At 45.2% G+C, this 21,176-nt stretch overlaps 2 protein-coding genes across 2 annotated transcripts; one reads left to right on the forward strand and one right to left on the reverse strand.

Annotated features, from left to right (window-relative positions):
• The first annotated feature begins 2,788 nt into the window (after positions 1-2,788).
• LOC120968445 (uncharacterized) lies at positions 2,789-5,931 on the forward strand. The gene is made up of 4 exons (XM_040395239.3): positions 2,789-3,387; positions 4,098-4,221; positions 4,325-4,550; positions 5,565-5,931. Exons 1-4 carry the CDS (start codon positions 2,987-2,989, stop codon positions 5,723-5,725), a joined length of 912 nt encoding a protein of 303 aa, XP_040251173.1. The 5' UTR covers positions 2,789-2,986; the 3' UTR covers positions 5,726-5,931.
• A 7,860-nt stretch (positions 5,932-13,791) lies between these two features.
• LOC109751761 (uncharacterized) lies at positions 13,792-20,274 on the reverse strand. Its single transcript, XM_020310647.4, has 7 exons — positions 20,068-20,274; positions 19,811-19,959; positions 17,133-17,165; positions 16,203-16,227; positions 15,812-15,980; positions 14,482-14,683; positions 13,792-14,195 (listed from the first exon to the last, which is right to left on the reverse strand). The coding sequence occupies exons 3-7, from the start codon at positions 17,149-17,151 to the stop codon at positions 14,023-14,025; spliced, it is 588 nt and encodes a 195-aa protein (XP_020166236.1). The 5' UTR covers positions 17,152-17,165; positions 19,811-19,959; positions 20,068-20,274; the 3' UTR covers positions 13,792-14,022.
• Positions 20,275-21,176: the final 902 nt, after the last annotated feature.

Consider the following 21,176-nt stretch of genomic DNA (forward strand, 5'->3'; position numbering starts at 1 on the left):
AGGAGGGAGGCGCCCAAGGCTTAGATCTCGCTGCCCTCCCTTCCCCCCACTATATATAGGGCCAAGGGAGAGGGGGGGCGCAGCCTTGCCCCTTCCTCCAAGGAAGGGTGCGGCCAGGGGGGAGTCCTTCCCCCCCAAGGCACCTCGGAGGTGCCTTCCCCCTTTAGGACTCTCCCTTTTTTCTTATCTCTTGCGCATGGGCCTCTTGGGGCTGGTGCCCTTGGCCCATATAGGCCAAGGCGCACCCCTTACAGCCCATGTGGCCCCCCGGGGCTGGTGGACCCCCTTGGTGGACCCCCGGACCCCTTTCGGCACTCCCGGTACAATACCGATAAAGTGCGAAACTTTTCCGGCGACCAAAATAAGACTTCCCATATATAAATCTTTACCTCCGGACCATTCCGGAACTCCTCATGACGTCCGGGATCTCATCCGGGACTCCGAACAACTTTCGGGTTTCCGCATACATATATCTCTACAACCCTAGCGTCAGCGGACCTTAAGTGTGTAGACCCTACGGGTTCGGGAGACATGCAGACATGACCGAGACGCCTCTCCGGTCAATAACCAACAGCGGGATCTGGATACCCATGTTGGCTCCCACATGTTCCACGATGATATCATCGGATGAACCACGGTGTCGAGGATTCAATCAATCCGTATGCAATTCCCTTTGTCAATCGGTATGTTACTTGCCCGAGATTCGATCGTCGGTATCCCAATACCTTGTTCAATCTCGTTACCGGCAAGTCTCTTTACTCGTACCGCAATGCATGATCCCGTGACTAACGCCTTAGTCACATTGAGCTCATTATGATGATGCATTACCGAGTGGGCCCAGAGATACCTCTCCGTCACACGGAGTGACAAATCCCAGTCTCGATCCGTGCCAACCCAACAGACACTTTCGGAGATACCCGTAATGCACCTTTATAGTCACCCAGTTACGTTGTGACGTTTGGCACACCCAAAGCACTCCTACGGTATCCGGGAGTTGCACGATCTCATGGTCTAAGGAAAAGATACTTGACATTGGAAAAGCTCTAGCAAACGAAACTACACGATCTTTTATGCTATGCTTAAGTTGGGTCTTGTCCATCACATCATTCTCCTAATGATGTGATCCCGTTATCAATGACATCCAATGTCCATAGTCAGGAAACCATGACTATCTGTTGATCAACGAGCTAGTCAACTAGAGGCTTACTAGGGACAGGTTGTGGTCTATGTATTCACACATGTATTACGATTTCCGGACAATACAATTATAGCATGAATAATAGACAATTACCATGAACAAAGAAATATAATAATAACCATTTATTATTGCCTCTAGGGCATATTTCCAACAGGCAAGGGGTGTAGCAACAGGTAGCTCGGGCACACTGTTTGTCTTTGGCAATTGAGGTGCCCAAATCCGGATCTGGAGGCTGGTGTGTGTCGCAGGTGTCCTCGGTGCCTCGGCCGAGTAGTTCCCAATACTTTCCATGCTAGATACATCATAGGCGGTTTCCAAACATAAAATAAAGTTTATTCCCTTTTTCACAGTTCTTTCACAATCCATGGCTAGCCGTATTTACGGGTGCCTTTCATACCAACACTTCCCAAGAAATTTATTATTTGACAACATAAAGTAAACTTCTATTTCATTTCGGGACTGGGCATCCGTATTACCGCCACACTCTCGTGCAATGAAAAGTGAATAAACACTCATCTTGAGAATAACACACCGTTTGTCTTTGGCAATGGGGTGTAGCCGCGGGTAGCTCAGGCACACTGTTTGTCTTTGGCAATGGGGTGCCTAGATCCGGATCTGGAGGCTGCTGCACGTCACGGATGTCCTCAGTGCCTCATGGTGGCACTGGTGAGCTGCCAAGCGAAAGCTCCGCGCTTTGGTGCCCACGCCAGCGACACCTACGGGGTGCCGCTATCCTCCCGGGGACGCTGTTGTGGTTCTCCTCTCTGTGCCTAAGTTTTGGGTGAAAACGCTCGTTCGATTCGGGCGTGACAACGACGATGTTTGGCGCCCTTTCCCCTCCTGAGGGTGTTGTCATGGAGCTTAGGTGTTCTAGGGCATCTCCTGGTGTTATAATCTAGTCGTCCTATGTTTTCTTTCGACATCATAGGGGCGTGCGTTTGTGTTGTCCGGTTATCCCAGGGTCTACTTTGTAAAAAGGCTGCCTCACTACCCTGTATCATTGGGCCGTGTATTTGGTTGTGGTGCTTTATTATATATAAAGTGGGGACGAAAACTTGTTTCGGGAATAGTCATGAATACGAAATCAACAAGAAAAGTATGCAGAATCATACGGAGGAGGAACAACTTACTTGTGGACCCGTGCGGGTGTTGTTGTCAACGCCTTAGCGGCATGTTGAATGTGGTGCGTCGTCGGCTCATCTGGGGCGGTCAGCCGTGGCTTATTGCCTTGGTATGACTTACTTAAATTTTTAAAACATGTTCATCGTGCATTTAAAAAATGTTAATGTAGTGTAAATTTTTGTTCTTTTAAGGTTAAATTTTTTTAGTACTATGGAAAAAATGTTTGTGCAATTTAGCAATATTCAAGCATTTCAAAAAATGTTTGCGGCATTTAAAAAATATTATACAATGTGAATGTTCGCGTAATTAAAGAAATGTTTTGTACCATTCAGAAAAAGGTTGCAACCTTTAAAACAAATTTCATGCATTTCAATATGTTCCTGCCCTTTTTTAAAATGTTTGTTATAGATTTTTTTAAGGTAAAATATTTATTATATTAGATGTAAAAAAAAAGTCCCCGTCCGGGCTAATTGGGCTGGCTCCGAGCTCTGCTGCCGACCGAAAACGGCAATCTGCAGATTTGGTGCGTGGGATTCGACCCGGACACGGGCCACTGCGTTTGGTCCGCAACATAGCCCACTATAAAAAAGAGCACCTCTCCTCTCCTCTCCTCTCCTTTGAGAGAAAACCTAGACAGCAGAAATCCCCAATCCAAATCGAGGATCCATGGAGACGGAGGGCGGCTCCAGTGGGTCGCCGTCGAGCGGGTCGTCCGCCAAGTCCTCAGGCTCAAGTGGGTCGTCTTCGAGCGGGTCGGCGGCGCCGGCGAGGACGAGGAAGCCGGGGACATGGAGGAGGCTCCCGCGTGTCCCGCGCGCCCCGACCCATGCCATCAAGGAAAGGGGGGAGCTGGGGATATGGTTCATAACGCCTGAGGAGTTGCAGCGGCAGGCCCTGGAGCGTGCCAACGAGCTGGAGAAGATGGACGACAGCGGGTGCGACACGGAGGAGGCCAGAATCGCCTTCCAGGAATTCAAGAAGCGTCATGTACGCTTGTACCGCAGCATCGCCGAGGGCTGGCCGGAGCATATAGTCGTCAACCGCAACCCGGAGCTCAGCGACACGGAGTAAGGACACCCACTTTTCGACGTGCTCCCTTGTCTACCACTGTCCCCTGGTTAATGAACATACAGTTAAAGTATGCATGCAGTAGATAGAAACACGACCATGTTTGGCTTACTCAGTAGATAGATAGATAGATAGATAGATAGATGTAAAACATGGAGGCAGCCTTTCCTAGACCAGCAAGTGGCAGCAACGAATTGGTACATAATTGTGTTTTAGGCTGGTACATAATTCGTGCGACAATGTCCATCTAAATTATTCATGGAGCTATTCAAGAGAAGACACAATTTTTTCATGTCAGAGACACAAAGTAAGGACACTCACTATTTCACCTCGCCCTCATCACTACATGCTCCACCACTAGTTAATGAACATACAGATCAAATATGCATGTACTAGAAAGACGGCCATGCTTGGTTTACTCACTAGCTAGATATATACATAAATAGATGCACATCTCCTTTTTTTGAAAAGGAGGATAAGTATTATTCTTTTTTTATCTTCGTTGTTGATGTTCTATTAATAAAAAACCGAGAATTTGCATGCTTTGTGTTTTTCTACCCAGTCTGAACACCTATGTATATATCTGTGTTATCTAGAACGACAAAGGCCATGTAAATTATCAATGAAACATGGAGCTACCAAAGATACGAAATAATTTTATCTACCTAACGTAATAAAATAAGTGCTAATTAGCTTACTTGTCCTGCAGGGAAGAGTATCTGACCGCCGAGGACATGGAAGCACGCTTCTCACATCGTAACCCCACTCATGGAGCACAACTAAAACACTTCGCTTGCCTTGCCTTGGCACATTACAATGCCACAAAGACCGAGGTATGCATTGCACACACAACTTATTACTCTGATATTTTTCTTTTGATATAACTCTACGGTTGATGAGCTAACAAGATCTTCCAAAACAATTGTCAACAACCAGCACAAGTTTGAACTTGGTGAAGCCTTGACGTCTAACTGCTTTTCTGAGGCGTGTGGGACGACATATGCTCATGTCAACTTCACGGCCATTCCCCAGAAGAGTAATCACCCTACGAAGAGGTTATTCTTTGCTGAGCTCATGCTCATTCCAGAGCTCCAGATGGAGGAGGATACCGAGCCTATGCGTGTGCTGCATGTCTCGACTATTGATGATGTTCCCTGTTATGGTATGTTTTCCGGATATCTTATTATGTAGCTGGTGCTGTACCTAAATATTGGTTGCTAATTATGTATTGACACCACTCGCTAGAGGTATTTAGCGACCAACATCGTGCTCTTGGTGGCTAAAGCTCCGATCATTAAGTACCAACCCTTACTTGGTCACACCAACAGGGACCAAGAAAATGTTAGTGACTCTAGGTCCTCACAATTAATTGGTGCTCGGTAATACTATACATTGTAGATCTCCTTTGCTGCTAACATTATTTAACAACTAACACATGCGACCTTGATAAATGCATAGTAAAACCAATAGCATACAAATAATAATTATGAAACAACAGATGTTGGCATGTACTATTTGCTCAACAGGAGTGATAAGCCCTGTTCACAGTAAGAAATATAGTGAAGTCTTTCCCATTCATTCCCATGATCCTACTACGAGGAAAGATGCTAATTTCCTAAACAAGTCATTGAGAAGCTGCTTCCAATGTGGATTTTTCGTGTGTACCAATTTAATTCCGGACATGAATCAGAAAGATTAGAATATTATGGAACAACAAATATATAGGATGACAATGTACATCCATTGTGGTAGTGCCGTGACCTTGAGGACTTTAGGCTCTTGGATTGTATCTTACATTGTAGCTAGAACGAATCCAAATATATAATATTGGTAGGGGTGCCATGTAAACAAAGATTGATAGATATCTATTTTCTTGTAGTGCCTGCTATATTTGCACCCTTTGCTTGCTAGTCTAAGTCTGCTGCATGTGTTGAACTGATACATGAAGACCACTCCTATTCATACATAATATTGTGCTATGTACAATATACCTTGGAGTATATATGTGCGTTTGCACATGAATGTAATATTTATTACTCCCTCCGTAAACTAATATAAGAGCGTTTAGATTACTACTTTAGTGATCTAAACGCTTTTATATTAGTTTACAGAGGGAGTATTTTGTATTTTTATTCTGACATATAACATGCCTGCTATACTTTTGCTTGCTTTGCAGGTGGATGCCATGAAATATGTCGGAAGATCACTCACAGGATGAGGGGCGTCATGGACTACGAGCGATGCCACGCATGTCACGGCAATCTGAAGCATCCAAAAGGAGATATGTTCATCGGAGGGCATAATAGCACGAGGATGCCCTACTACTCTGCAACCTAAGATGTGAATTAGTAACAGCTTAGAAGGTTAAAATTACCATCAAGTGTGATGTTTGCATGAGTAAAGGCTAGATGTTTAATATTATTGTTATATGTGGTGTGATGGTGTAAATTATTGGTAGGTTTGATGTTCGCATGACTACAGTTTATGGGTCAGAGCAAATCAAGCAGTCTCCCACATTCATCCCACAAATGTCCAGATCGACAATGCAACACAACTTGCTTCCCCATTTTGGTCTGGACAGTCCAAACTGTTAAATACCACCCAGTCTGGCCCCAAATGGAGGAGAATACATACTCACGAAATCTTGATTGTACGCCACATCAGTCTGAAAAAAACGTTCCCACCCCTAATCACATCCCGACCCCTCCCCATCCGCCACACACCTCCTCCACTTGCTCTTCCCAATCTTAGACCTCATGCCGCCACCCCACCTAACTCGACCACAACCGCTGTTGCAAATAATCCCACATATTCTTCCGCCTATCCAATATCTTCGGGAAGCAACTAGTTAACAAGCGCTCTTTCGGGAGCCTCGCAACGATCAGCGCCACTTGGCGCGCTCTCAGCCATTCGCCACGTGTCGCGCTCTGGACGTTCCCTCCAGATTTTGTTTTTTTTTCGCACGCGTTTTCGGTTTTTTAAACGGTTTTTTTCCCGGGTTTTTTCGATGTTTTGGTTTTTCCCCGGTCTTCCTTAGCGTTTCGACCAAAAAAATATTTTTGGAAAAAAAAATTTGCACGAAAAAATGCGTATACTTTTTTTCTTTCGTGAAAAGTCATGTTTTTTTCGCGAGAGTCACGGCCGTGCCTTTCGGAAACAAAAAAAAATGCGTTTTCTGTTTTTTTTTCGCGAGAGTCACGGTTTTACTTCCGCGAGAGGCACGGTTGTGCTTTTGTGAGAGTCACGGCCGTGCCTCTCGAAAAGGGAAAAACAAAACGCGTTTTCTGTTTTTTTTCTTTCGCGAGAGTCACGATTTTGCTTCCGCGAGAGGCACGGTTGTGCTTTTGCGAGAGTCACGGCCGTGCCTCTCGGAAAGGGAAAAAAATACGCGTTTTCTGTTTTTTTTCTTTCGCGAGAGTCACGGTTTTGCTTTTGCCAGAGGCACGGTTGTGCTTTCACGAGAGTCACGGGCGTGCCTCTTTCGAAAAGGGAAAAAACGCGTTTTCTGTTTTTTTTCTTTCTACGAGACTCACGGTTTTGCTTCCAGGAGAGGCACGGTTGTGATTTCGCGAGAGGCACGGGTGTGCCTCTTTCGGAAAGGAAAAAAACCGTGCTCCCGGTTTGGTTTTTTCGTCCGGTTTTTTTCGTGAAAAAAAAGTTCGTCAAAACCTATCAACATGGGATCTAGTTTTAAAGATCTCGACGCGAGGAATCCAATGGTGAAAACGGTTTGAGATTTGGACGCACGGTTTAAGAGATAAAACGTTTTAAATAAACGAATCTACGAAAAAATGGAAAACTCTCAGGTTGCGACAAGTGGCGCGCTGCATGTGTGCCACTTGTCATGACCTGGGAAATGAAGTGTTCTTTGCAACTAGTACTCCTTAATTAATGATTTCGACATCTTCGAGGTGCCATTGCCCGTTGGGCCGAACTCAGAATTTATACTGCGTATAATGCCTAAATTGCAGGTGCGGCAGCGCGGGAAAAAGCAGATATAGCCTACAAAGCATTATCGACCAACCATTTTGCCCAGGTCTCCCATGTTGCCCTGGTCTCCTAGTTTGATCCATCGTCACAGTTCACTATCGACCACAACTCCGACTACAACGTCATTGAGTCCTCGCAGCTCATCGGGCAGCTGTCCCCTTAGGAATGCGCCAGCTCCGCGGATGGACACCATAAGATCGGTGGAATGAACCCCCCCCCCCCCCCCCCCCCCCCCCCAGCCCGATGTGTACAGAATCCAGAAAGCGAAGAGAGCCACATAAACACGATGAAGGAGAACTGGTTGTTATGCTTCACATGGTTGGAGGTGAGCTTTCATCTAGTTGCCAGTGTCGAGCAAACATGGGCGGATTATCGGACGAAGGTTTGTGAGTTTTCTAATGCGATGAAGAACTACACCCCATTCAATATCCTAGCTCCATCTCCAGCTACCCACCTATATCCAAACGTGATAGTCTCCTCTCCAGCTACCCATACCCTCTCTACCCGATGGGTTTGAGAATTTCCTATTTATATATCCATGGGTAACTTTTTGTCCTATACCCTTACCCTAACGGGGTAACCGCGGGGTACGTGGGTAATGGGTACCCATTGCCATCCCTATGTGGAGGTTGAGTAAACCACCCCAATTCCACTATATATCCGGGCGCCAACGATTTTTAGGGTTGTAGTCCCACATATCCCGGACCCTCCTCCGCCGCGAATCTCCCCCCTCCGGTGACAAATCCACTCCTCTCCGGCAGCCTTTTCCGGCGCGTCCGGCCATCGAAAACCTCCGGGGATGTCGACCGTGGGTGCAGGGCGTGGCGGCAGTGACGGTTTCAGTCGTCATGGGGGCTTCGGTTGCCGCGGTGAAGGCGGCGCGCGCGGAGGCTTTGTCGCCCGCAAGCGCCGCAACGATGACGAGGCCGGCGGCCCTGGCCTCCGCCCTCCCGTGTCAGACCGGCAACGCGAGGTGACGCGCAAGCGCAGCGCCAAGTCCCGCAGCGTCTGATCCAAGTCCTGTGTGTGGAAGACCTTCCGGCGCTGCGGCCGGCTCTTCGACCCGGCTCTCCAACGGCAGCGCGTGGCAGAGCAGGGGTGGTGGGCGGGAAGGACCACCGGCCGAAGATGCGGCTGCGCAGCTGCCGGCGCTCTGGGCGGAGTACCAGCTCCAAACCTGGCTCCCGGTCAGCTCATCCACGATACGCTGCACGGAGGGAAGCCGGCGAGGAGTAGATGGCGGCTCCAGCTACAACAAGTTTATCTAGCTAGTTTTATCTAGTTTGTGTGAACGTTTGTATGAACTCGGGCGAACTATGTGCGTGAACTATCTTGTTTATCTAAGTTTAAATTTGCATATGTTTATACCAGATCTGTTCTGTGCGAGTTTGCGCGTTTCCGCAAATTGGTTTTACAGGGACCCGCAAATGAAAATTAGGGGGCGGGAAGATACGGGATCTGCTAGAGATGCTCTGAGAATGGGTGCACGTTGTGAGCTCAATCCCTGATGGTTGCACTTATTTACTTTTGCAATTCGGACTGGATAGGCTGGCTGGGTTGCATTGAAAATCAGGACCCAATAAGGAATCGAGGCTCAATGCAGCGGCTACCACGCCGCGAGTTCGAGCCCTCAGACTGGTCGTAATAGGAGTATCATAGGTAGTATCATGCATGACAACTACGCAAATTTGATGATGTGGCATATAATTAAATGAAAAAAGAGGGGGTTGAGTATCATATCATGATGCTGTGTCATATTAAATGTTGTGCTACTATATGTCATGCATGCTAATAAATGAAGTCATCTATGATACTAACATATAATACTATACATTACGGATGTAGTATCATACACTAGTATCATATGCATGATACTGGTATATAATACTTGCCATTACAACCAGCCTCACAGTTGCACTTATTTTGATTCTTGAAAAAAAAAGTTGCACTTACCCTCAAATGTGGGTGTTGGCGTCAAAAACTCTGGACCAAATAAGGAACCGACGCCCAATGCAGCTGAGTGAATTGCAGAAAACCACCACATTAGCGTCAAGGTTTGCAAAAAACACCAGTTTACGAATTTTTATCAGAAACCACTGATTTTCGATCTAATCTTTTGCAGAAAACACTGATGAATCACTTTGGACATTTTAATCACGATTATGACATGTGGGGCCCACTTTTGCTGACATGGCGTAACTGTTGGTCCCGAACGGTGCTAGACAGAGTTTGATGTAAATTTACCGAATAGTCCCTAGTATTTTGCATAGACACCCTTCAATCAGAATACAAAAATGCAATCAGCCCTAGCTCGCCCATCTCCCTTGAGAGGCACCCGAATGTCGGCGCCTCGAGTTAATTGCATGGAACTACCACACTTCGGCACGTCGTAACGAATCAGTATCATTAGTCATTTTTTTACCATGCAGTACCAACTCTAAGACTAAGTGTTGCAAAACGGTTTGACAGCCGTATAAGCGCGTATTGACGGCGTATCTGACCGCTGGGACCCGTGCGTCAGGGCTGACGTGGCATGCTCTTTTACAAAAACAACCCTTATTTTTTATTTAATCACGCATATATCCTCTGCTTGTTAAAAGAAGGTGTTGCCACAAAAAATCTTTTTTCGAAAATAAACGCATGGGTAGCTCGCTGCCGCTGTGCTGTTACTCCTTTTGCGTCAACAAGCATGTGTAGATGTTTTTATATTTTGGGCAATTCGTTTTTTTACCAAGTAGAAAATCGCGCGCCCGTCCGACAGAAATCGAGCCCGCGCCTAGTCGTTTGCAGCGCTTGCTTGCGCATCCTATGCGTCAACTAGTACGCGTATACGCCTTAAACTCCTAGCCGTTCCGATTTTTATAAGATACTAAAAATATAATATATGACATTAAAAAAATGTTTGTCGCGTCGTATAATTAAAAATATATTCATTGCATAATATATTAAAAAGTTCATCGTATATATGTTGAACATTTTATAGTATACAATGTCTGAAGAATACCCAAGCTCTGAAGAATAAACCTGCTGGTTTCTGCTTTGTTTTTTGGGTTGACGTTCAAAAAAATTTAAAATTACTCTGAAAGGTAAATAAAGTGTTTGTGCATTTGAAGAAAAAAATATTCAGAACATTTTTGGGAAATGTTGAACACGTATTTAAAAATTGTAAATGTATTTTCTAAAATGTGCGTCATGCAATATTTTTTATTTACGATTACACAATAATTTTTAGTAAATGTTATCATTTTTTTAGTAACTGTGCATTAAAAAAATACAAAAAATATATGCAGTAACTGTAAGTTGGGCATATAATTTGTTTAATTGTGTATTTCAAAAATATATTGATGATGCATAATAGTTGTCCATGCGTGTGGTCCTGAGTGAAGTCACATAAAATTTTCTTACATTTGATCTTTTAATCCACATAAATTTTAGGAAAAAGTTCATGCTTGGCAGTAAATAATACTCACCCACATAAAATCTTGCCGTGCGTGGGTCTGGTGCTTGTCACTAAATAGTACTAATATATAATTACAAAAAATGAAAAGAATTGTTCTTTTTAGGTCTATATGTGCTGGCCTCACTCCCTGCAGAAAAAACAATGTGTTGGCCTCACTGGGTCACGATTGGGCCGTCCTGCAGCCCACGCGATTCTGGCTCGTCTACCTCGAGCGGATCTGACGAGGAACACAGCGGTGGGGGTTGATTCCAGCGGCCGTTTCCTGTTCGGCCACCGGCGACCACGCCGCCGCGCCGCCCTCAACCCCCGTCGCCTAACACCAGATCTGGGCGACGCCCACACGGCCACCATCACCAACCCACGCATCCCACCAGCGTCAAAGACCACCACCACCCTGGCGAGCTAGCAAAGAGGAGAGGAAATGAAGGAGAAGGGAGAGGGGCACCGGTCCTCTGGCGAGCCAGCGACCGCTCCGGTGAGCCAGCGACTGGGCTCCGGCGAGCCAGCGATGGGGCTCCGGCGAGGGGAGGCCGGCAAGGTCGAGGCGGCATGGCACAGGGGAGGCGGGGAGCTTTGAGTAATTAAATTTATAACAAAGGTGTTTTCTGCAAAAAAAATATGCCAGGTTGGCTCCTGACACACGGGTCCCAGCAATCAGATACACCATCAATACGCGTTTATACATTAAAAAAATACGCGTTTATACATGGCTTAGACCGTTTGCAACACTTAGACTTAGAGTTGGTAGTTGGTACTGCATGGCAAAAAAAATGACTAATGGTATTGATTCATTACGACGTGCCGAAGTGTGGTAGTTCCATGCAATTAACTCCGGCGCCTCACCTGCTCGCGTGGGCACGCAAACAAATGGGTCGTTGCCTGCGTACGCTGCTCCTAGGAGCAGCCCCCGCGTTGCAGCACCCGTTGCGTCCGCCGGCGCCTCACATGTACTCGCTGCAACCACTGCGTCCATCGGCACACCTGCTACACCCGTCGGCGCCTCACCTGCTTGCCTCGTCCGTCGGCGCCTCGCCTGTACCCGCCGCACCCGCCGACTCCTCACCTGCTCGCCTCGTCCGCGCCGACGAGCCGGCAAGCTGCACCAACACTATGGGGCGGCGGAGGCCATGAGCAATAGATGGCGGTGAGCAGCAACATGAGATGGTGGCGAGGAGAAGCAGTGAGCGCTGGCCAAGAACAGGACCTCGTCGGCTGGGTAGTCAAAGGGCGGCTGTTGGACCTCGGCAGCGTCCAGGTCGCACCTCCTCTTCTCTCTGGCGTACTTCAGGAACGACAGATACCGATCTAGATCGGGAGGGGGAGGAAGATGTGTTTTTGTGAGGGAGTTTTTTTGGAAATGACCAATCTAACGTCGTCTTATCCTGAACCGTTATGCCATGTCATCAAATACATGACCCACATGTCATAATCGAGGTTAAAATATCGCAAGCGACTCATTAGTGTTTTCTGCAAAAGATTAGACCAAAAATTAGTGGTTCCTGGCAGAAATTCGTAAACCGGTGTTTTCTGCAAAACTATGTGCCAGTGTGGTGGTTTTTCATAATTCACTTGAATGCCGCTGCTAGCACGTCGCGAGTTGAGTCCCCCCTCCACAAATGTGGGTGTTGGCATCAAAAACTCCCTGAACTTTAAAACTGGTTTTTTAGGGCCTGAAATCTGGCAAACCGGATAAATCTCCCCCCGTGAGTGGTTTTGCTCATTTGATAGGTGGTATTGAGTTGAGGATGACGTCATCTGTGGAGTCCATGTTGCATGGCAGGTGTTGGACGGAATGGTGCTAGCTCTGCTCCTTTTCTTATGTATGTATGTATATATGTACTCCCTCCGTTCCTAAATACTTGTTTTTCTAGGCATTTTAACAAGTGACTACATACGGAGTAAAATGAGTGGATCTACACTTTAAAATATGTCTACATACATCCGTATGTGATAGTCATTTGAAATGCTTAGAAAGACAAGTATTTAGAAACGGAGGGAGTATGTATGTATGTATGTATGTATATACCTTTTCTTCTGTCTGTTTTTGCTTTGTTTGTGCTGTGCAGTGCTCTGCTCCCCCGGTGCTCTCGAGGTGAGCCCAGTCCTCCGGCCGCAGCCTAGCAGCAGCGAACAACGAACCCTAAACTCGTAGCTCCGAAACCGACTGCGTCCTGTTTGCGGGAGATATTTTTGGTTTTGGTTTTGGTTTTGGTTTTGTGTTGTGCGGTTGTTTCAATCTGAGGAGGGCAGGCGCGCATGCACCAGCCGTTTGTCATTCGGGGAGAGAGGGGATGTTGGGCTGTGCGATCGAGAGTTGGTTGAATCTGCCAATGGGGATGTCGATGTTTGGGAAATTGCACAGCTCGGATGGTCTTGATGCACTCCCAATCGGTTTGTACGGAGAGAACATCGGCGACGCCGCGATACTTGTCTTGTGTTATCTTGGGTTCGTCGACGTTCTCGGGTGGATGCTGATGCCAGTACGCGGGTTGGGTTCCCCGGTGCACGCCAGGTCGCCAGCCACGCACAGGCACAGCACGGCCATTCCCTTTGTCCGGCCGCATGCAGTTTCGCCCCATGCATACCAGCACGGCCATCAAGTGAGCAGAGCACCCGCTTTCCTCTTCCGTCAAAGCCTTCGCCGTGTTCCGATGGCACTGCAGGACACCAACAGTGCAAAAACAGATGGAAGAAAAGGAGCAGAGCACCGCTTTTGTCCAACACCTGATGAGCGGCATCAGACTCCACATATGATGTCATCCTCAACTCGATATGCCACCTATCAAATGAGCAAAACCACCCACGGCTAAAAAAAAAAAACCGTTTCAGAGTTCATGGTTTTTTTCATGCCAGCAGACTATTTATTTTTTGCACTGCTAAAAAAATAAAAAAGCGACAGACAGACGGATGAAATTACGATGGTAAGAAATGCTTCTCCCTTTACACTATTAAGTTTAACCCAGAAAAAAAATGCAATCATCATCTCCCCTGCATCTCTGTATAAAAGTAAGCGTCAGAAGCTAGTTCAATTACACTTGGTATCTTCATCATTTCAGAACAATCGCATAGCATGCCAGTTCAGCTGATTTATACGCAAAACGCAGGCAGACTCACAACATTGTACTCTGGGACTGAATCGATTCAATCGAGATGACAACCTCTTTTTGCCGGAACCAAACATACTCTAGGCCTGAATCGAATCAATGGAGCTGACAGCCTCCTTTCTCTTTCTGCCGGGGCCACGTATAGCTTCACCCAATGCTACACTGTTCAGCCTACGATCCGACGCTGAACCGGATTCTGTGGTTGGGGGGTGATATATTCCTCCAAAGCAGTGCGGGCAGTAGACAACATTAGCTGCACATATACAAATCACCCAAAATAAACATTTTGCATAATTAGTACAAATTGACAAATCATATATTATGCTAGAAACCATTTTATCTAGTTACTAAATTGGTTACATAAACAATATTGCCCCATCTCAGTAAATAAATAGTGGAACTATACTAGTAGTACTTTTTGTATGTGGAACTATACTAGTACTACTTTCGATAAGAGAGCACTCATCACAAATAAAAAAAAAACTTTATAAAACTGCTTTTTAATGATTGATTCAAAGTGACAAGACAGTTAGTTGCACCTTTATCCACGACTTCGCAAAATGTCAGCAACTCAGGTCCTTTTACCCCGCTCAACTCGGCAAAGTACCTGTACCGTCTTCTTCTTCTCCCATCGTGCCCTTTGAAGTAAACATGCCAATAACTCACTGGGTCATTCTGGTCCAAAACGAACATGTTGCTATGAACTCCAACAGCACGCTTTATCTTTAGCTTACCACCCTTCTATGGAATAGAACAGAAAAGATTAGTATTCCACCCAGATTAAAGTATACTCTTAATCTACATGGCACCGATATGAGGACACGGACACGACAATACGAATACGGTGATATGGGATACAACAATTTCTACAAACAGCCATACAGTAATAAGGCAAGTATATATAAAAAATAATGTAATAAATGATAATTCAGAGATGTGAGATGCTGAGATGTGATTAACACACTATAGAGTATAGACACAACCTGCGATTTTTTAGGCTTTGCTTAAAACAAATCTCTTGGAGTCAGCAAAGTACCGTCAGTTAAGCATCAAACTCAAATTAATGTGGGTATTTTGTGTTGTTGGATGACACAACCAGATAAGCTTCCAGTTGTATATAGGTTTGAAAATGTGTAAATAATACAACCGTTTGTTGTCTGAATGATTTGTTTTCATTCCATTTCAAAGCAAATGGTCTAGACTAGCGCAACACCTTAACTAGACTGGCCAAGGGTGACACCCTACATGCCTTAAAGCTACAAGGCAGATGTTTTACGCTGCTAAGGCAAGTGTGACGCCTTAAAAACAATGTAATACATAAGGTGCCCGGCTGACGGTGCGGATGTGGCATTGCGACTTGGCGACGATGATGGTTGCAAGATGAGCAGGGTCGCGGCTTGCCTTCGTCGTCAATCGTCTGAGCGTGAAGTTGGAGTTGCGGAGTTGCCGGGCAACTTTGCGGCAATGATGCCAGGCGATGGGCAGATCAGACTCTATCGGTGCAAGGCGTGCTCCTTTTCTCCTGCAAGGCTCGTCATCAAAGTTTGAGCTGGTCCTCGATGCCTTCTGCCGATTGTTTGGCTTCGGCCGGCAGGGTTCTCATGCACCATTCGTTCAGAGGGGTCTTGACGGATCGTCAGTGGCGAAGTCAGAGTCACTTGCTCAGGGAGAGATGATGACGATGACATTGCAGGCGATCTCTACTGTGTACTACATGGGTCTTGAGAGTGCCAAGTAAGCCGGGTGCCCTTCATTGTGGGTGTGTTGTAACAGTTTCACCCGGGTTTCCATTAGTTAACCGGGCAACTCTCTTCTAACATTTTTAATGAATCAGACTTAAAGGATCGTGTTTTAAAAACAAATGTGTACCTGTTTTTTATTGTGCTGCTCAACTGCCACATTAGTGCAGTGTGTTGTTTGACAGGGAGGATCATCCTCGAAGTATGCCGCCATGTCCAGGGGTCTTGGCAAATTTTTTGAATCAGGATAATGAACATTTCGACTGAGCAGTCGATGATCAACGAACTCCTCACCAACACTACAAAAAAGAAAAAATATGTTCAGTTTATTATAATTCGATGAAATCTACCTTTAACTAAAAGCATTACTATATATATATACATATATATATTATTGCTATGTTATCTCTTAACTTTGATATGATCAGAAAATTCCTATTTACTCCTAAGCTACTCATATTTGTCTTTTTGAGAAATAACAGGTGTAATCTTTTAATCTGGAAAGATATTTGGAGGCATACCTCTTCCCAGGCTTCGCAGGTTGACCTAAAGTAAAATGACCAAACAATACTTTATTAGTAAAAAAATACTGATGAAGTCAATGCAATTTTATTATTAGTAGGGTCTGAATCGTGGGAGGGAGGGTGTGCCTTCCTTAAGTGAAAAAAAAACATTAAACTACATTTTCTTTTCTGACTACTATTTTTACTGTGTGCTAGCTCAAGCGTTGCAACATGTCTAGATTGTTATTGGCGCACAACTGCAAACTAGGCGACTATCTCATGGCTTTCTTCCTGTTGGGTGCTAGCAGATACAAATAATTTAAGTTACATCCATGCATACTGGGTATTATTTAAAATTAAAAGGAGTTCCTGCCGCTGCTATGCGACTGGGAATTTTGCAGGTTGCTATAGGAAAAGGGACAATCAGAATATCAAAGAGTTGGTTGGAATTTTGTGTTTCAAAGTGCTGCCAAACAATGAAAGATTTTGAGTCTAAACAGATAAGAGAAGCAAGGGGAAGGTCCTCATAGTGGATTGATCTGATAAAAGACATACGTTGGAACTGCAGCAATTTGAGTGCTACTAGAACTCCAGACACAATAATCCTGACATTCTTTTCCTCTAATAAAGTTCCCACGAAAAAAAGTTGTCTATGTTACAGAAAAGAATCTAGATCATTATTTTTCTCTAGATGCGCTACCAACTGGGACGTTATGGATAGCAAGAAGCCAAGAGGTCGATAGTTTAAGATGGAGAGCCAAATTTGACAGTCTCAGACCATTAAGCAAACAGGTTACCCTAGTTCACAGTGTACAAATAGGTTTACCTGTTATGTTCTCTTAATTGTAAATGTGAGACGCGCCATGAATTGAGAAGAATATATAGGCTTACTATTCTAGCAGACTAGGATGCTGCCATTGTCACACAAAAATGTACTTCATATCTAACCTGATGAAGATGCCATCATTAGCTTGTGTCAGCCTGCAAGATAAAATAATTAGCAATTAGGATTTAGGGGTCGTCTAATAATGAGTGATCTGTTCCTTTTAAAAATTTAATCACATTTACAAGTCTTTTGATGGAAGTTCAAGTACCATTATCTCTCAAGTCAATGTCATCACATATATGACAACTAAAAGCTGAATTAATGTTTAACCAAATTTAAAAACATATGAACTAAATTAATACTTTACTAAATTGAAATGTATAAAAGGAGTGAAACTGAAACTCAGGGTTGTTAGGTCATCTATATTTTTGAAAATTTTCAAGCAACCGAGAATTAGCAAAAGAAGCATCAAATGGATTTGTACTACAGTTACTCAACTAATCTCAGCGTAATGACTATGCCATAGAAACTAGATGTATTAAATCCTAGCCCAGGTGTTTTTTTACTGTGATAGAAACTGGTGCAATTCATTTGCATTTTGCCATGGTGAATTTCAGATAGGATTCTGAGGAACTGCGTTATACTGAATTTATGTGGCAAATAAGAACGTACGAGGATCAAGTTTTGTTTAACACAAATTCACATGTTTGCTTGGTGTACTGACAAAAAAGGTATCCACCACTCTGAACAGAACTGACAGAATTTGCACAAATTTGTAAATTGTAGCTATATGTATCTATGAAGTAACATATCGCCACTGATAAGAAAGGTTTCCTGTGTGTATGGAAGATTAAGGCTACTTCTGCATGCAGATATTCCTTCTGCCGAAAGAGACCAATACACATCACAGAAGCAATGTGTCCACTGAGAATGCCATCTATCCGAAAAATTTGTATAACAATCAATCTTTAGCTGTGCTCCTTTAGCTTCACTTATTTGGTAGGGATGAGAAACACACTGATTTGTAATTGATTGTTGTGCATTTCTAATTCTAAGTGGATATCCATCCTCCAACATTATATGTTACCTTACTAACCTGCCCACACGATCAAAACAGCAAAATAGCATTGAGTTGTACGCTAGTCAAGAACCTACAAAAACGACAATCAGGAGGAAAATGATACAAGAACGCAGCAACCCACGCCAATAGCAGGGAGGCGGTGTTTACATGCGTAGGGAGTCACACTACAAGGTTGTTTGGATAGGTTGAATGTAGAGAACCGATTCTCTATAAACCAGGAAATCATCCTAACAGAATAAAACCACGTTTGGATGCTTTAACAAATTTGTAGCTATAGAAAACTTTGTTTACAAAAACAAGAATTCTGCGTTTATGGATAGTCGTTTTTATATAAATGTGATTTGCGCTGCTGTTTGCTACAGATGCTCCTCGACATAAAGTGTTGAAGGGCGGCAGACCTGGAATCACCCTGGATGCGTTCGTACCCAGGATCCTGCTCGCCAGCGGCCAGAGCTACTAGCAGGGACGGTGTTGTGTGTTTCACGCCATCAGCGACAGCCGCCACCTGATGTGCATCACCGGCTAGTTGGTGTATACCAAGATTACATGTGGGACAGTGCCCGGGCACGCCTCGACGATGACACCCTCGGCAAGCTCCTGAAACGCAAGGACAACATGGGCGTGCGCGTGCTCGTGCTGGTCTTGGACGACCGCACCTCCGTCGAGTCCCTCAGCATGCGTGGATACATGGGATGCATGGCGGCCGAGACGACATGGTACTTTGGTGACACCGTTCGTGGAACCACGACGTCGGCGAGGCTAGTAGGAGAGGCAAGCTAAGTGACCCAGGAAACCCCTTGCAGGCGTCAGTGCACGGAATCGTCCAGGGCCAGCCCGAGGAAGACACACAATGGTGCCTAGAGATTGAGGATGCAGAACTGAGGAGGAATTAGAGGCTGGGGCTTGGGAGCTGTCTCCAAAGGTCAATTTGGGGGTCACAGGGGGACTCGGGAAGAAAGGTCACGGGAGGAGTAAGCCAAACGTATTTTCCTATAAATCTGGTTCTGCACAAATTAATTGGTAAAACGGATTTAGTTAAGCATGTGCTCCAGATAGACTTGGCTACATTTTGCTCGTTATGCATTATGCCCAGGTGTTTGATCTAACGATATTGTGCCTTTTTGAAAAAGATCAGCTTAAGTTATAAACTCATGACCTACAGGAAGAGATCTCCTATGACAGTCAAACCAACATGCCTTTCCGACATTTCTTAACTGGAATGCTTCGGTATCACTCATAGAATCATAACATGCAAATTAAACATGGGTGCTGCACCCAACAACCATTCCCTGGGAGTACCATTGGCAAATTAAGTACATAGAACTGATGAAAAAGCCATACACTACTCACTGACCAAACCAAATAAAATAATATATGTCCTGGTCAGAAAGCAAAAGGTATTGAGTACACTGCATAGATGGATGTGAATCTGTACACTGCACACACAATCAGACTACTAATTTATATAACTCAGTCTACACTCTACACTGGGATCATAAAAATAGCATAACCAGATCCGCCATGGATCATGGCTGGTGCACTCCAATCCTTGAAAAGTAGCATTGTTTTATGTAGAATGGAGTACTAAACAATGACCTAGCTGGGCAGTAGCTATGTATTCAACACCCCTCGTGCGACTCCATTATTAGTATTGTGAACTGCTAGGGTTTGGACAAAAACGATAAGAAAATGTATACGGTGTTTCAACCAAGAACATACCTTGTCTTTGGTTTTTTTGAGACGATTTCGGCTCGATGAGACTGTTTTCAGATCTCCCTGCTGCTGCTCCGGTTGATGTTCGCAGGTCTTCTCCCGAACTCGATTAACCGTGAGCCGCAGGACAGTGGAGGAAGTCGGGGAGCTCAGCACTACACACGAGATAGAGACGGATGAGGATGGATGGGCGAGGGTGCCCGGCCGGACGGGGGTGGCGCCGGAGGGGGGAAAGGGAGGCGGCAACGGGCGGGAGAGCTAACCAGACGGGGGAGAGAGGCGGCTGCGACCGGAGGAGATAGAAACGGGGGAGGGAGGCGGCGTCTGACGGTGTAGCGGCGGGGGGAGGCGGCGGCAGCGGCCGGCGGGGGTGGCGGCGGCGGCGGACGACGGACGGAGCGGGGGATGGAAGAAGTGGGGAAATGGTGGGCTAGGGTCTAGGGGACAGTCAATCCTGACGGGCAGACCCATCTACGTCCACGCCACCGAAAAAAATTAATTGGGAACGTTTGCTGCCGGCCTGCCGGCCGAGCGTTTGGGCCGGACGCGGGCTGACCACGCGCATCCTTTTTCTCTAGCCAGGCCCTTTTCTCAAAAAAAAACAAAAACCTAAAATCTAAAAATTGTATACGCATTATTTGGACACAACGAGCGGCTGGGCTTCCTAGCCATGCATGAGTTATTTTTTTTGTCTGCTAATGCATGTCTGTATCAGTATTTAATGTGTTCACACTGTTAGTTTGATTTGAAAGAAACAGCTTCACGTATAATTATTTTGGTTTTCTGAATTTTTTAAAAGCCATATCTTTCAAACCGCGCGTCAGAATTCAGATCCGTTTTCACTATTGAATTCTTCGCGACGAGATCTTTGAAACTAGATCCCGCATGGGTATGTTTCGACGAAATTTTTTTGATGCCAACTTTGGCGCTATATTATGCAACTTTAGTACTGCATTGTGCAACTTTAGTACTGCATGGTGCAATTTTTTTTAAAACCAGTTTTTTGGAACTGCATGATCTAACTTCACATGAGGTTACAACCTAGAGAATCATGAAAACTTGATGTACAACTTGTCTACTGTCCCGACCAACTATATATGTAGTAGTCGATGCGCAACCCTTGTCCCTACTCGTGGATGTGTAGTTTTTTTTATAGTTGACACACCCTGCCCCACCTTCCCTACCAGTGATATGTGCAACTTAGTCTGTTGTACGAGCCAACTTTCTATTACTAAATGTGCAACTAATTCCCCTCCCTACTTGTGGATATGTAGTTTCAGTTGGCGGGGGAAACAAATAAAGTTGCACAAAGTTTGCTAGGCAGTTGGCCGGAGCAACATATAAAGTTGCACATCTCAGAAGCGGAGAGAGT

Source organism: Aegilops tauschii, chromosome 7 (genome assembly GCF_002575655.3).
Source record: "Aegilops tauschii subsp. strangulata cultivar AL8/78 chromosome 7, Aet v6.0, whole genome shotgun sequence".
Lineage (NCBI taxonomy): Eukaryota > Viridiplantae > Streptophyta > Magnoliopsida > Poales > Poaceae > Aegilops > Aegilops tauschii.